Source organism: Doryrhamphus excisus, linkage group LG13, assembly GCF_037039965.1.
Source record: "Doryrhamphus excisus strain RoL-2023G ecotype Guam linkage group LG13, RoL_Dexc_Guam_v1.1, whole genome shotgun sequence".
In the NCBI taxonomy this organism is placed as follows: Eukaryota; Metazoa; Chordata; class Actinopteri; order Syngnathiformes; family Syngnathidae; genus Doryrhamphus; species Doryrhamphus excisus.
In genome coordinates this window covers 8,024,011-8,041,066 of record NC_136369.1, presented here as the reverse complement: position 1 = coordinate 8,041,066, position 17,056 = coordinate 8,024,011, and the positions used below count along the sequence as shown (strand labels likewise).

General features: G+C 40.3%; 1 protein-coding gene across 2 annotated transcripts in view; it reads right to left on the bottom strand.

The window, feature by feature from the left end:
• homer2 (homer scaffold protein 2) overlaps positions 1–15,618 on the bottom strand; it is a 29,197-nt gene extending 13,579 nt beyond the window's left edge. Inside the window, exons 1-2 of one of the 2 annotated variants that reach the window (XM_058089505.2) lie at positions 15,416–15,618; positions 1,233–1,389 (exon numbers count right to left, since the gene is read on the bottom strand). In XM_058089505.2, the coding sequence (XP_057945488.2) occupies positions 1,233–1,389; positions 15,416–15,417 (159 nt within the window). In that variant the 5' untranslated portion in view covers positions 15,418–15,618. Of the gene's footprint in view, positions 1–1,232; positions 1,390–14,814; positions 15,259–15,415 lie in introns of those variants that run through there. The other variant, XM_058089504.2, reaches the window with a different exon arrangement.
• Between the last annotated feature and the right edge of the window lie 1,438 nt (positions 15,619–17,056).

The window sequence follows — 17,056 nt, the reverse complement described above, 5'->3', positions numbered from 1 at the left end:
CAAATGAATGCAGAAATACAGGAAGGCATCTATTTTTTAAACAAAATGATGATAAAATAAGAACGTGGAGTCTTCAGTTATCTGCTGTCAGTATTGCTAGATGACATAACTTGATGAGTGTTGCCTTGCTGGCTTACAAGCAGTGGGAGTCACTTGACTAAACAATACTTTGCAAGGATGCAAGAACAACTTGCATTCATTTCTCTAACACAGTAGCAAAAGGAGGAATATGTAAATACATTTAAATATTCTGTGTCTGGAGAATCACTTACAAGCAATCAATTGGCTAAGGATGATTGCATGACTATATCTGACGCCATACATCTTTTCACACAGAGGAGGCTCTTGTAGCCATGGAAACATAATCTACACTTTCACAAAGCCACGTAACGGCGGTGTGAATACAAACATGTTTATTTGGTGTATACTAGTATTGTTACATGTTTTACTATTCCAGCAGTCAATAACAAGTAACCTTTTAAAAACCTGACATTAATCCGCGTTAGCAGGCTCTCCATTTGTACTAATGTACATGAAGAAGTTATCTTGACAATTGTTACTATTCAAATAAGAAATACACTATTAAATACATTAGATTTCTGTGCACAAATGTATATCTTGTACTGTATAAACACTCCTAGTTTCTGGAACTTTATGTACCTTGTACAACTAATGTATAGTAAGTAATAATATTGTTTTGATTCCCCTTAATAACTTGGCATAATAGAATATGCAGTGGTTTATTAACCCTGAGAGAGGCAAGAGACAAAGAGATAAATGGATTACCTTTTGATTATTCATTCATTCTCTACCACTTATGCTGACGAGGGTCGCGGGGGTGCTGGAACCTATCCTAGCTGTCTTCGGGCAAGAGGCGGGGTAAACGCTGGACTGGTTGCCAGCCAATCACAGGGCACATATAGACAAACAACCATTCACACTCACATTCATACCTATGGATAATTTGGAGTCGCCAATTAACCTAGCATGTTTTTGGAATGTGGGAGGAAACCGGAGTACCCGGAGAAAACCCATGCATGCAACGAGGAGAACATGCAAACTCCACACAGAGACGGCCGAAGGTGGAATTGAACTTGGGTCTCCTAGTTGTGAGCCTTTTTTTGGCTTGTACTTCTGTATACTTTTGTGACATAAAGGGCCATCTCAAGATGCAATGGACAGTATTTGCACCCTGGTCTCATCCCAAGTAACATGTTTCATAGTACTCATACCTTAGATCCATCCACGCTGATGATGCGGTAGCTGTTGCGTGTACTGTCGTAAAAATAGGAGACTGTGACAGCCTGCTTGCTTGCAGGGACCCAGTTCTTCTTGGTGGTTGGGTCAATTTGGAAGACATGGGCCCTGGTGGTGTAGATTGGCTGCTCCCTGAGAGTTGAGGAAAGGAGGGACAGAGATTAAGATTGTTAGAAAAGTAACAACTAGTATAGTTATGGTGTGGGCTGGGAATCATCTAAAAACATTGCATTGTGTTTCCTCACTAACGTAACTGAGGTTAGTCTAGCAGATTTTAAGAACATGTTTTTCCTCAAGCTGCTTCATCAGCTCGGCAGTCTTCTGGCATTTCCTAGGGGAGTCCTGTACTACTCTTTACTACTCCAGCGCCATGTCACCAGAAAACCACAGACAGGCCAGTGCTATTGTAACACAAATGCAACAATTCTCATGGCAACTCAAAGCTATTAGCACATCACCGTTCCCTCTGTGGAGAAAGCAACACATATCTGTGTGTATGTGTGTGTGTGTGTGTGAGAGAGAGCAATCACAGCTATTTTCTAATGGATGATTTCTCCCTGTACAAATGCACTTCAAACACAGTATACAGTACTGCACTCGGAACAACATCAGACAAACACAGGATGCTTACATATATTACCGTATTTTCCACACTATTAGGGACACTTAAGTCTTTAACTGTCTCAAAAATCAGGTGTCTTATAACATGGTGTATCTTATGTGTGTTCCAAAATCAATAAAAAATTTGAAAAAAAAGTGTGCCGCTTGTTTGACTGTCGGACCATTTCCTGTGGACACCGGGACATAATGCTAAGAGTGATAAACCAATCAGAGAACATGACGTAGTACGTAGAGTACGTATGCTTAATGTCTGTCACGCCTCCAGGGCTGCAAAACAACATTACGCCCGTTTCTCCGCTATGGTGAAAAACCAAGTGAATGACCAAGCAAATGAATTCGGAGCTTGCCATCATTCCAGGAGGATTAACAAAATAAACTCCAACCGCTGGACATTGGTGTAAAAAGGGTTTTCAAAGTGAAGTTCTGAGAGGCGTGAGAGCAATGGATGAAAGACTGTGAACACGGAGGCAGCACCGGGCGAGTTACGCCATCATATGTGAATGGATTATGGATACTTGGGCTAAAGGTATCTGCTTTAACGGTTGTCCGGAATTTGCTGAATCATTGCTGAACAGCCACCCAACAAAGAGACTGACTCCGACAATGATGAGAGGGAACCCAGCAAGTTTGACAGTTTATGACAGAATTTGTGGGAGGAGAATAATTTAAAAATACAGTATTGTTAAACAGTAGAATAAAGTTCAACTAATATTACCGTTTTGCTTCCGTTGCCTTTATTTTTTATAGACCATGTAGTGCTGGGGGGTTCGTACATACAGTAATTCATTTCAGAACTGTTAAAGTTGAGGGTGTTGCCACCTGAACGGTTCAGGTAATGTTGCAATTTTTGGTCCCTCCTTTCACTGCAGTTACAGGTGTGAGTTCAAAAAAATAAAGTTTGCCCCTGCATTCGACACTCCATCTCAGACTCCATTTCTTCTGGGCTTCAAGTGTACGTTTTAACATGTGCCTTATAATACTTTGTGCCTTATGATGCAGAAAATACAGAATAAATCATTTTTGTTATTTGTATATATTTTGAATTCGTTATGAAAGTGAACATGCAAAATGTGTATCATGTACTATGACTAGATGCAGATTCATCTGATTTGTGCTCCACAGCAGAGTTACATAATACATTCAGTTGAATACTCCTTTAATTTTGGAACCTTCCTCCACTCCCACAAATGTCTGTCGGTTGACAGTGAGCATTTTGAAGTCAGATTTGCGCAATAGTCAATTGTATTTAACTGTATTCAATTGTGGAGTCCAGTTGTAATAGCTAGTGGGGAGATGTTCTTATGGCTGATGAATGTGAAATACATCCTGAACAGAACTGAAGTGTTTCTGTCCAGTCACTGTGTGTTCTTTGTTTATTCAACATATTTTCCACACCATAAGGCACAGTCTCAACGACGGGGGTCTATTTCTGTACTTAACCCATACATAAGGCGCACCGTATTGTAAGGTGCATGGTAAAACAAAACAAAAAAATGCAACAGAAGCAAAACTGTGAGTTTAGTTGAACTTTACTATTTAATAATATGCTCACTGTATTTTTTAATTCCTCTTCTCCCACAAATCCATCAAAGTCTTCATCTTCTGTATCTGAATTGAACAGCCATTGTTCCCTCTCATCATCATTGTCGGAGTCAGTCTCATTGTCAGCTGGTTGTTCAGCAATGATGCTGGCTTTTGCCAAAGTTCGGACAACAGTAAAACACTTAATGTGTGGAAAATATGCTAATATTATTTAAGTATTTTCAAAACAATCAAATATGACTACCTTATTGCTGCACTTTCAAATATAGGTTAAGGTACCCAGATACAAATAAAATTCTACATTTGACTACGTTCTTGGGAAAGCCCTTGTGAGAAGATTCAAACCCTCAAACCCTCCTGACCAATTTTCTTACTAATTTTGTGAGTATCTGAGTTTACACACAGAACGACCTGAGCTTTGCCTTTGGACATGTACACATGGCCAAAACCTGAGAACTTTAGGTAGTCCAACTTTCATTCTGTGGAATTTTGTATTTGGGTGGGTTCAAAAGGTCAGCAGGGCATATTTCACAATGCAGCTGTCTTTTTTGTCCACCTCAGACAAAATAAGCCATAGATAAGCCAAGTCTTCTTCATCAAGTCTGGTCATCAAAATAAAGGCATGACCCAGTACCCCACGCACAGTTAAGTCCACACTCTGCACTCAACCTGGCTTAGACCCGCCTTTTCTCATTCAAACAATAAAAAATCTCATCCATATTCAACTCTTGCTCTTTTGCTCCCACATACGCCGACTCCAATCCACCTTAAGAGACTTTAAAAAAAACTTTATCTTGGTGAGTGGATGTGACACTGTCCGTTTTCATCGCCATAATACGGTGTTAGGAAACAGCATTTGGCGCTTCAACTTTCCTGAACAAGAAGCTATAGGCTAGCCTTCAAAATAGTGGCATGTACCAAGTAGCGCGCTGTTAATGAACTGATTGGCTGGGTAAGTAAGCACATACCAACTACCCATCATTGGCTGGAGTGTATTCGTCATTGTATTGTTACTATTGTCACTAATGGAGATGCATTGCAACAAATGGTACAAAATAAATAATTTTATTTACAGTTCGGTTGGATATTATGTTGTTGCGCTGCAAGAATATACAGTGTGCTGAAAACACAAGATCAGTGCACGATTGCACACAGCTTAGAGGGAACGTTGCTGCTGACTGGGCCACCAACATGCTAATCACAAGGCCACCGTGCAGCCCTGCTGCAGCCGAAAAACATTCAACAGCTAATAAAGCCTTTATTTCCAAATAAATCAAAGCCTAATCTCTGCCTAATCTGATCTGCTTTAGAAACAACAAAACCCATTATACAGATCACACTGCTTCTGCTTTGTGTACACACGTGTGCGCGCACGCACATGCACATCCAGGCTGACCTTTGCAGTGGGGATGTCAGCAGCCAGCTCACACCGGCATGGGGAGGAGGAGTAAATGTCAATGATGAACACATGGGTGCACGCGTCGTACAACTGTTTGATTCCAGTGATCTGCTTTCCTGAGATAAAAAAGCATTAGGTTGATAGATATCACTGGATAAAAGGGGAGGCACAGCTGCCATTTTGAAAGTAAGAGTAGAATTGCTTGGGAGTGACTGACGTTTTGATGCTATGAAGGTTCAAACGTACAATAAAAATACATTTATGTATGTGAAATTGGTCATTTGCAGCATTTGGAAGCCATATTTACTGAAAGCAAAAGCTATTTCAATCAAAAGAGTCCACAAGCTCTCTCCCAAAGATTATGGTCCAAAAACTTGACTCCACCACCTTCTTTCTGATAACACTCATTGGGTGGGACATAGTGACTATCTACTACGACAGTACATCAATCAGGACCATGCTGGGTTGCACAGCCCGCATCAGTAAACAAGACTGAAAATTAATCTTCAATCATTTGTTGGCCCACTGAACCATTTCTGCTTGTGAGTATTGTAGGAGTAGGTTTATGCCCAACTGCAAAAGTCTGGGGATTCCTTCACCTTGAGGTTCATGGGATTCCTGAGCTTCAAATGCCATTTTTGCCTTCATAATGCCTTTATCAGCACAACCACAGCTTCAAAGTATGATGATCATGTTAGAGGTTCGGTGAAATATTCAAAGTTTTCTCACCTTGTCCAATGTATTGCACAATTTGACACTTTTCAGCAGGCAAAAAGATCCTTTCTCTTTCCCATATAGCTTGAAACCTGTGGCATGCTTAATGTGAAACGAATTATTGGGCAAACTAATTATGACAGCGACATAATGCCATTTAATCTTTGATACAAAAATTCTATTTGCATAATAATTTATGTAGGTATGAATGTGAGTGTGAATGGTTGTTTGTCTATATGTGCCCTGTGATTGGCTGGCGACCAGTCCAGGGTGTACCCCGCCTCTCGCCCGAAGACAGCTGGGATAGGCTCCAGCACCCCCGTGACCCTCGTGAAGAAAAAAGCGGTAAAAAATGAATGAATGAATGAATGAATGAGTATATTCCATCATAGAATTAAAAACGACCACATGTCGGATACAGTAGGTCCCCACTGTACACGGGGGCTAAATTCCAAATCCAAATTCTCATGAATAATAAATAAACAAGTAATTGTACATCAATAAAAATGCCAGTTTTTGACATGAATGAATTCTGGATCATACTACGTCACTGAGGCCCCACCATATACTACACTGGCTCGCTGCTCTCCCTCCAAACCCCCCTGCTGGCTTGAGGTTCTCCTGCAATTTCACATAAACATCACCAATAAAAGTGTCTGTTGCAATTAGATTCAGCTTTCAGAACCCCCTTTGTCTTTTTTCAGTTGTCATGTACGATCATAACTTGCATTTACCTTGCTGCCGAGGTGTGCCGATTTTAAGTAGTTGAACGTAGAAGCTAGCGCTGCATCTATCCATCCATCTATTTATTTTCTATTCCGCTTATGCTCACTAGGTTCACAGGGGTATGGTGAAGCCTATCCCAGCTGACTTCAGGCAAGAGGCAGGGTAACCCCCTGGACAAACAACCATTCACACTCACATTCATACCTATGGAGTCGCCACTTACATACGTACATGCAAGCTAACATGCATGCTTTTGGAATGTGTGAGGAAACTATTAACTGCATCTACTGTCTTTGGTGATAGTGGAACAAATGTTAGAGATCCATACTGCATGTCCAGAGCAGGGATACAGTTGCTTGCACTACTTACAGTATCTGCAGTGTCTGCAGCTGTCAGCGTATGCATCAGTACACCGGCTCACATAGCAAAGTATGCACTGTGACAAAATTGTTGTGACCACATTTTTTTCCCCACCTTGTCCAACTAAAATGACAGATGTTGACAGATGTGGGTACAAGAGATACTAGGTCTATGCGAGTCCCCATGTATCATGTGTCTTTGACCGCATTTGCAACTTAACAGCAGCAATTCTTCATCCAGTTGACCGTCACATACCACCATCTTCATCTGACGCATTAAATAATTTACAGGCGAGTGTGTGTGTGTGTGTGTGTTTTCAGGAGACGTATCAAGTTGGCCCCTACTTCTCTCCAGCTCACACAGTCATGTGAAAATATTAGCAAACTCTTTAGTCTAACTCATATTACTGAACAGAGGGTGAAAACATGCAACCCTACAATGTTACCCGTACTGACACATCTGACACATACACCGCATGGTGACGCTGTTATTAATCCCTGACACAATAAACCGGATCGACTTGAAATTTCAAGTGCTCTGCAAAACACCTTTCTCTAACTTTAGGGTGTTGACATGAATCGCCACAAAAATTGGAATATGCCTTTTTGGGCCGGGTCATAATAGAGCCCCATCTACCAAGCCAAGGCTCTGCTGGAGGCCATTTCCATTGCACCGGTGTGCAGTGCTCTGGTGTACTGTGTGGGTTAGTGTGGCTATCTGCTCCTGTGTGGGACAACATTCCAACATACCACCCAAGTCTCAAGCAGATACACAGCAAGAAGATGAAGTGACCTCCTGCTTCAACAACAGTAAATGACCAATGCTATTAGAGCAACAAGATCATTTTAAAAGCTTTGTTGAACTCATATTGAAGTCCTCTAACACAAGACTGAAGAGCAGTAAGAAATTAAAAGTAGCCTCCAGTTCACTGAAAAAGAAGTGGATGACATTAAATCAGAAATGGAAAAATATTCAGAAAAATACTGACTGACATTATGAAAATGTGACACGTGTCTTCTCACTGTAACAAAATGACAAAATGGAATGCCTTGAAGGTCAGACTAAAAATAATTTGATGTTTGGTTGCACTGAGCAGTCACTGGGCGAGTTGTGGACCGAGTCTGAGAGGAAGATTAAGGAGGTGCTAACTGAAAAACTTCATCAACAGCGAGAAATACAAGTTGAGCGGGTGTACCGGAATGGGAAACATCAGGGATGGTGTGGACAGACCAAGATCCTTTACTGTGAAAGGTACAAGGAAACTGAAAGCTTGCATAGAGCGGAAACTGAAAGCTTGCATAGAGCCAACTGTCTAAGAAACAAGATATTCTATTAATGAAGATTATACAAATGCTGTTCGTATAAAAAAAACAAAGCAAAAGGCCTGGAACTTCAAGAGAATGTGGTGTCTTTGCCTTTCTGTACCAGCATTACCAAGCTCCCTCGGAACACTTAATGTGTACGCATATACGCTGGCCTTCTTACCTGACATAAAACAAGTAAAAATGATTAAGAATTTTACAGATTACACATTAAAATATGTAGTTTGCCCTATAAAGTTCAGGATTTATCGAACTTAATGAAAACGACAACATTTTATATTGTGGCCTTCACTGAGATTAATTTTGACAGCTCTATTGATGACACCGAGATAGAGGTAACTGGTTATAAAGTCTTTAGGACAGAAATGGGTACGTATGGGGGAAGATTAACGAGCTATGTGCAATGAAATATCCCTGCTAAAATTAGATATGACTTCAGCGTTTCATCTGTTGAAATGCTTTGGCTTCAGATCCACATACCTCACATTAAACCAGTTATTGGTTGTTGTTACCAAGCACCACCTCCACTGTACAATATACAGATGAATGTGACTAATGGGAAAACAGTCCAGGGGTGAGCAACCTTTCGCATCCATTTTGCATAGTAGTTCCAAACATGTCTCTTTACACCCATCTGCAGTTGAATACTTTTCATAAAAAAGCTTGTTTGGAAAATGTATTGTACGGAATACATATATGTTAGACAAATAAATTTTTAGAGTTTTGTGGTATCTTTTCGCTTGATATACATACTCGGTTCATTTGTAATCCTGTCATGTCATTTATCTTTCATTGATTTAAAACAGTAAAAATGGCACTCATGGCATGTTCCAGTTGGTAATGGTGATTAATCATTAATAAAAAAACTGACTAACATTGTCAATCATTTGACAGCACTACTAATAATATGCCATTATTTTTTCATAGGCACTCCAGTGACCATGGGATTTGTTTTTTTTGTGAGTGTAGATTTTTGTGTTTTTATACCAAGGGGGGGCAATGATAACCAAGCTTTGAACCCTGCATCTTAAACAATGATGCGGCTAATTTATGCCTAAAACATTAACAGTTCCCATGGTACTTAAACTGTAGATTCAGACAGTAGTGACTTGAACTAGTAAGGTGGAGACTAATATAAGGATTTGAACTTGTGTTTTGATTGGACAGCTTCTGCTTGGATGGAGAAAAAATGTCATCACCACCAAAGCTAATGAGTGATCCTGAGAACACAGAGTATAGGTAGGAATGCAAGGTTTATATGTATTTCTGTGCAAATATCCCAATATCGACTCCTGCTTAGACAAGTGTGGCCTATAAGTGTGCAAACATTTTTTTCTCTTTGAGTGGGTGGGTGCAGCTTAGTATATATTCAGGTATGCTCAATAGAATTGACATTATATTTAGCATATAGTGAGACATAGAACACACATCAACCAAAGGTTTTTTCCCAACTTGTGGCGCCATCAGCAAGCTGCCACGACACTGCAGACTATGAGCCTCAACAAGTAGTAGTACTGGTACCATTGCACAAAAAAAGTCCTAAAACATTGACAGACAATGCCAGTGTTTTTTTGTTTTAAATAAAAATAAAAAAGACATCAAACGTCAAAATCAGCCTGCTTAAAACTGACCACTGTCTGCAGTAATAACAACCTTTACTTGTAAATGCTCTTTTGGCAGAATTCAGGTACGTTCTTTGATAAAGTGTCATAGTTCTCCATCTGAGTCAGTCACAGGCTTAGTCAGTGTTTCTCGTATTTAACTGCTTTAATCTGCTGTTGGGCTGAACAAACTGGTTTTCTAACCTTCCAGAAAGCCTCATACAGTATGGGTACTGCAACATTATTTACATTCCTGCTGCAAATGAATCTGATGATGCAATACCAAAGAGACACACACACAGGTACCCAAATGATGTTACCAACATGAACATGTGGTGCTGTGCTGTCTCACTCATGCGCAAAAAGTACTTTTGTTTGTATGCACCCTAACCTGTGCGGTACGCATTACAAAACACGCCTCCACAAGCCAGGTGTGTGTGCATCACTGTCAAAGTCTAAAGCCAGCCTCTGCCATTTGTGGACCACATTTTTTAATGAGCTTGTGAATGGTGCATTGGAGAAACAAAAACATACGTAAAAAGAAAAAAAATTAAAACGTAGACACATTGGCATCCAAAAAATTGACATTTTGCCCAAACCTGACACTAGCAAAATGTATGAACGGCCGTACGAACAACACTCCATTAGTAATGGTGAGGGACGACTGTAATGCAAGCATTTATTGTGACTATGGCGATAATTTATCAGCACCGGTTTGATATTATAAAATTGAGCGAGACAGCAGAGGTGCAGTCTTGGCAAGAATAGTAAATAATCTGGAGTGAACAGGCAAAGATAAGTGGTTCCGTGGAGCGTGACCCAGGCCTTTATTGCAATCATAGCACTGCGTTGCTAATGATGACAACAGCGGTTGTCTGCTCATTGTTGAATAATTATGCACTAATTTGTTTGCTTTTTTTCCCCTTTAAAATTGTATCATACGTCAAAATGTACATCAAAAAATGCTTTGCATAGACAACAATACAGTATGATTTTTACCACATTGTCATTATTTTTTGCTTGACAGAGAACATGAATATTACCATTAGCTCGTTATGTACCTTTAAAACTTAACATTAACAACAAAGTGACTTTGTGACGGCTTTATCTCAAATTCCGTACACTAACTGGTTTAACAAAAGAAGCTAAAGGGGGTCCAATCCAAACCATCAAGTACAGTTTATCTTCCACCACACTGAGGCAGTGGGTCACAGAGTCAAACTTAATCTGGGAGCTGTGAAGGAGGACATGTGAAGTCTCCACAGAGGCACAGCATGGCAGCAGATGGCCTCCCAGGCCTCAACCATCTGGTAAAGAGACTTCCAATCCACCATCAGCCTGTCTTCTTTCATTTACCGATGTTTCTTTAACACCAAGTCCTGCACCAACTTTCTTTATGCACCCACACAGGCTTTCTTCGTCTTAAACCTCAGACAGAGGACAGCATACTCAGATTAGGCTTAAATCTGCTCTCCTGGTGGGGCAGCAAGAGACACTGTAACACGTTACATGTCACAGACCCTAATCAATGAGTGTTAAGCCTTTAGATGCCATTCTCTGGCCAGCCACAAGATTATCTAGTATCCAAGTGTTAGCACTGCTCCCAGAAGGGCTTACTTTAAATAGCAATATGCGTTGCATTGCTGCCTGTGTATAAGAAAGGGCTATCTGTCAATATGAATTTACGTGTAGAACTCTTGTGCAATCAAATAAAAGCTGTGAAATGGAAGTATAATCAACATCAGTTGGTCATTAAAATGTTTTTCAACAATCTGCAGTTTTAATGAATTGGTTGTGTCTTTAAAAATATCACTTGTACTTGTACGAAGTGGCAGTGGGAATTCTAAATTAAACTACAAATCAGATCAATATCAACGTGTCAAAGTCACGAGGGCAGGGAAGGTTCATGTTGTGTGTGTATGTGTGAATTATTGAGAATCTATAACTCAATTTAGTAGCAAAAGGACCAGGGCCAAAATGACACCCAGATATCCTGCATATTGGCTACGTTTACATGCAGTCAAATAACACTATTATAACCAGAATATCAGCAATAACCCCATTCTGCGCGGCCATGTAAACACTCATAACACTTTCGAAAAACCGGGATATGCTCAGATTCTGTTTTTTTTAAAACCCAAATATTACCTTGGGGTTACTCCTTTTCTAACCTGAATATTGGGTCATGTATACGCCTATCAGGTTGTTCATTATAGGCCTTGCTGGTGTTTGTAAACAGGTAGACAAGGCAGAATTGACGGGCGTTGCGTCACGACGTTCTCTGTGTGTCAAGACGTTGTCCGTGCGCCACTGTTTTGATCAAGATATCTCAATTGTTTACAATTACTATGTATACAGGAATAACCCTGTTTGCTCAGGCATGGAAAAGGGTTATTCGAAATGTTTCCGAAACCGAAATATTGACCTTAACCGGAATACTGACTGCATATAAACATAGTGAATGTCACATAGTCTTGAGCTCAAAAATATACCATTGCATGTTTGAGTTTGTTATGGTTCATAAACATTCTTTACATATTTTATAAAGTGAACAATAGAACTTTTGTGCATTCTGCCTATAACACTGAACAGTCTGGCCAGCCACATTTCTGTGGGTCAGTCAAAGGGGGCCAGTTTCATGACAACGCTATGGTCAACATTTCAAAGCTGTTGAGTGAGCATGCATCTCACTCTCTTGGGAGGCTGTGAGGGCTGTGGGACAGGCTTTTGGGGGGGGGGGGAATGTGTTCTGGGAAAACAGGTACTGCAGCATTAGGTGACAATTAGCATTCCTGGAGGTAAACTCACCTGGGCTATTTTTAAATTGTTTATTAGTAACCTTTGTCAGTACTATTGTTCGCAATATTTGATGTCCACCAACATGGAAGATGTAGACAGTAGTATAACAAAGCTATGTCAGCCACAATACCATATAGTTGCAGCCACCTCACAAAGGTTAACAACAGTGTTAAGTTCAGAGTTGTTGGTTTTTTTTCATGACAATCATCTGGAATCTGGAACCACTGGATGCTTTTGACAGCTTGGAAGGAAACTGGGGGGAGTGCCTTGCTAAAAAACACCCCAGCCTCTCTCACACTGAGATGTGTTTCTAATGTTGTGGTTGCTGTACTTGGACAAGATAGGGTCAAATAATTAGAAACACCTCTCACCACAAATGACAAGCACAACAGTAAATATTTAACATAACACTTAAATGAAAACAGAGGAAACTTTCAGGACAAAATGTGCAATGGAAAACTATTTCCCCATATGAAATTATAGAAATAACTCGGTCCTTTAACTGTACAAAGGGCTAACGTGGATACGTGACGGATGTGACAACATGCAGAAGAGGAAGGGTGACTTGCTTTACAGACTAGACTTTTACACATTCCATTCTTCTTTTTTAATTACAGCTATTTACTTTTTGTTGCTTTAGCGATCTTATAATCAGGCATTACTGCTCACATTACTGGTAAAAACAGTACTGATTTCCCTTACTGGTTCTATGGTTGTCTTTACTTTTGTCCACAGTACCTTTCTGTGGTGACATCATAAGAAAGCCGGAGAAAAAGCATCACACTTGTATGCGCAGGGTGCAGTTAATCCTTTACCTGCTCTCTGAGCTAAAAATTCTCACGAGACTCACTGAAGTATCTCAAAATGTGTCAGACAGCAGCTCAACCTGGGAATGTTGACTTCATCTTCTGAGCTTCTACGGCCAGTCAAAACCGAGCATTGTCAGATTTATTAGCAAATGTTACTATCCCGCCATAATGGTGAATTTATGTCCGGTGACATGTTTATGTCAACAGTGTGATATAAACTGAAGGTAAGCGTATGGTAATTACTTCAGGGCAGTGGTTTGCAACACCTAAGGTAACATTTGTTGGTGTTTGCGACACCCCAGGCACACAATACGTGAAGCAATCACGTAAACAAATACACCACTTCATATGAAGCTGCTGGGGCTTCAGTGATATTTAACTCTTACCGATTTTGGGCTTCATTGGTCTTCCTACCGCCATCAAACTCTGTTGTCTTATTGGCGTAGGTGCCGCATTTTGTCTCTAAGTGGTATCTTTTACTGGTTTCAAGTTCTTATGTACCAAAAGATCAGAGCTAATGACACATTAGGGGTTCATGGATTTTGGCAAACCATATATATTTTTTTTTTTTTAATAGGGCTGATGGAGTATTTGTGAATCTTGCAAGATTGTATATCTGCCTGCCCTGGTGCCTTATACCTCTCACTCAGTTTGTGACAACGCTTTTCAGGCTCATGCTGTCACGACTTTTGAGCTGTAACACTTGATTTCCTATGAAACCAACTCTCATTTCTTCAGCCAACCAAACTGCTACATTTGCTGGCAAAGTACCAATGCTCAGAATCACATAATTCTACATTAAAAACCAAGTGGATTTAAAAAAAATACAAAATTACAAATACTGAAATAAAAAAAATGTTTAGTTGAATATTCCATTCATCCCTTTTCTATTCCATTTATCCTCACTAGGGTCAAGGGGGTGTGCCTGTATGCCGGGGAGCCTATCCCAGCTGACTTTGGGTGAGAGGCAGGTTACAGCTTGGACTGGTCGCCAGCCAATCACAGGGCACATATAGACAACCATTCACACTCACATTCATACCTATGGACAATTTGGAGTCACCAATTAACATAACATTCAAAACACATGCATTGGGAGAACATGTAAACTCCACACAGAGATACCCAAGCAGAAATTCGTGTATGGCTGCAACATTGGCCATACATGCTGAATATTAAATTTGTAAATTGATTCATATTTTAACAAGAAAGCCCCTTGAAATTAGCTTGGGAGGCCACGGAGGTCTTGACCCCCAAGCTGCTTTCGGCTACAAATGGCAAACTCTCAAAGAAAATATTTGATTGTGCTTCACTAATATAGTTTATTAGTAAATGCTGCTTGTCATGACTAAGGAAAACAGACACCATGCAACATGCAGAAAAAAATAAGGCGGTAGTCCAAAGACCAAAACACTATAGGAGAAAAAGCACCGTGGGTGTCCAGCACGACCTCCACAACACATATTCCCAGTGGGCGAAACTATGACACCATCACAGCTCAGCCTTCTAGAACAACATTTTTACATCCATATTCGTACAGTATATTTAAATTTTAAGAAATGATAGACAAAAAGGCGCGACAACAGTTTCGCATGAAATAGGCGATGGACGTGAAGGTATTTAATAGGAATTAAGCGTGCAGGTGTGCTATGTAAAGTACTCACCCCATTGTCGCCGACTTGAGAGGGGGGGTGAAAAAACTCCTCGATATTAAAATCTCTAACGTGTCTTCTAAAAACGCAAAGTCCACAGATGATCAGCGAGGTTTAGAGTTTTATGTTCATTCTCCCCAAGTCGCTCAAAGGAAACTGAAACGTGAGAGCACTTTTTTTCGTGGAGGGGTGTTGAAGGTTTGCCAAGCTGTGCCTCCTCCTCCTCCTCTTGCTGCTGTCAACCAAGTTTTTTTTTGTCGCCGTTGCTATCAAGTCTTACCTCGTCACACAATCGGTGGCGTAAAAGTACATTTAAAAACAGCCTCCACCTCCCCGTCCTCCTCTAAGTGACGCTGATTTAATGGAGTGTACCTGTCTGACTTTGTTCCTCTCCCCAGCGAGATCGAGTTGCACGCGCGAGCTAGCAAGCAGCAGCAGCAGCGACACGGAGCGGTGTCCACCTGCGCCTACTATCACCCACACACACTTTGTCCGAACAATGTACCTATAATCACATAGAACTGCAAAAAACGACGTACTGTATTCCAAATGGAGGTGCATTTATGTGACATACACTTTTAGCCACACGACAGTTTGGTTTGGGTGCACTTACATGGATGGCTTCCAATGAGTTGACGTCAATTTCCACAATAACAGATATTAATGTATCAAGACTACTGTACCACTTGTGGGCATTATTGACTCGATGTGTTTCGATAATTGTTTGTGGTGGTTTTTTTTTCGTAAGTGAGCCAAATGTATCACATAACAGACTCATTCCGTGTCGACTTTGACCTCAGTGTCTTTGAACTGCTGGTGACCCTTATCAATCAAAGGCACGTGCGCTCCTCCCCGGAACAATTGTTGAATGTTTCATGTTTCCGGGGAAGGTTTTCAGCGTCGTACCGGATTTTTAGATTTGCGCACCATCTCAGAGTGGTGTTTATTTTGTGGGTTTTCAACTTATCAGGTATGTTTTCTTTACAGCTTTTTGTGTTTGTTTGCATAATATCATGCCCTAACAATATATATCTAAAACATTTGCTTAATATTAACCTGCGCTTAGTTCGTTTCAGAATGAGTGAAACTACGGAAAAACAACAAAGTTACGAGGAGATGTTCGCAAACAGATTTACATCAGAGGACCCTGAGTACCAGGAGTACGTGAAACGACCTGCTGACCCCCCTCCTATCGTGGAGGACTGGAGGGGCCGTGGAGGTGGAAACCATAGAGGAAGAGACAGGAGGTATTGTTTTTCTTTGGTGTTTACCTGAATATCACACAGGCAACCGTAGTCAATCACATATGACCAAGCAACCATTGACGCTGACATTCTTATGATAATAATGACATTATTATGAATTTCAACTTTTTATCTAGTAAGTATGCCTTACAGTTTGAATATTTTTTTCAGTGGCAGAAACGGGCTTCCATATATTAAACAGCAGTAATTCTTTTCTTTTTGCCTCCTTGTAGGTACCAGGACCGTCGAGGTTGGGGTCGAGACCACTATGGCAGAGGAGGGTATCACAGGCAGCAGCACTGGCAAGGCGGGGACCAGTATGAGAGCCATGGTAGTGGGTCTCAACCAAATTACCATCAAGAAAATTCCTCCCGTTATCAGAGGCCACATTATGACCGATACTGATCTCTACTATATCCTCACTCCTGCTGACAATATTTATAGTATTTTATCATTTGCACATATAGGCCATTTTGAAAATTCTGCATTCATAATATTCATATGGTTGTGCTCTATACAATGTATCAGAAATGTTTAATACTTGATAATTTGTCTATGGCACACAACTCAATTGATTGCAGTACTTCACTTCCACCTTGATCCATTAAGTTGTTTAGTTTACTAAAATAATTGACATATTTTCAATAGAGGAATGATTACACAATAAAATGTTGAAATGACTATTTTTATCAGACTGCTTTACTATCATTAGCTTTTTACCAACAAATTGCTACATGTTTTATAGTGTTGAAATCAAAAGGTTTAAATATGGGAAACTTACGCTAACATAAGTGATCCACACTTCACCAGGTCAACGGTAGATGCTATTCTACTTGTTATAAGTCGTCAGACTAGAACAAAATAAAAATGCATGGTGGTAAATGACCACAATGTGTGGACAACAGCACAATTATTAAGAGGACACATCCTGGGATACTATATCTATTTTTCCTACTGTATAGTGGTTCTTCATTTATTAACTTGGACTTTGCTCACAAGCAAGAACAATT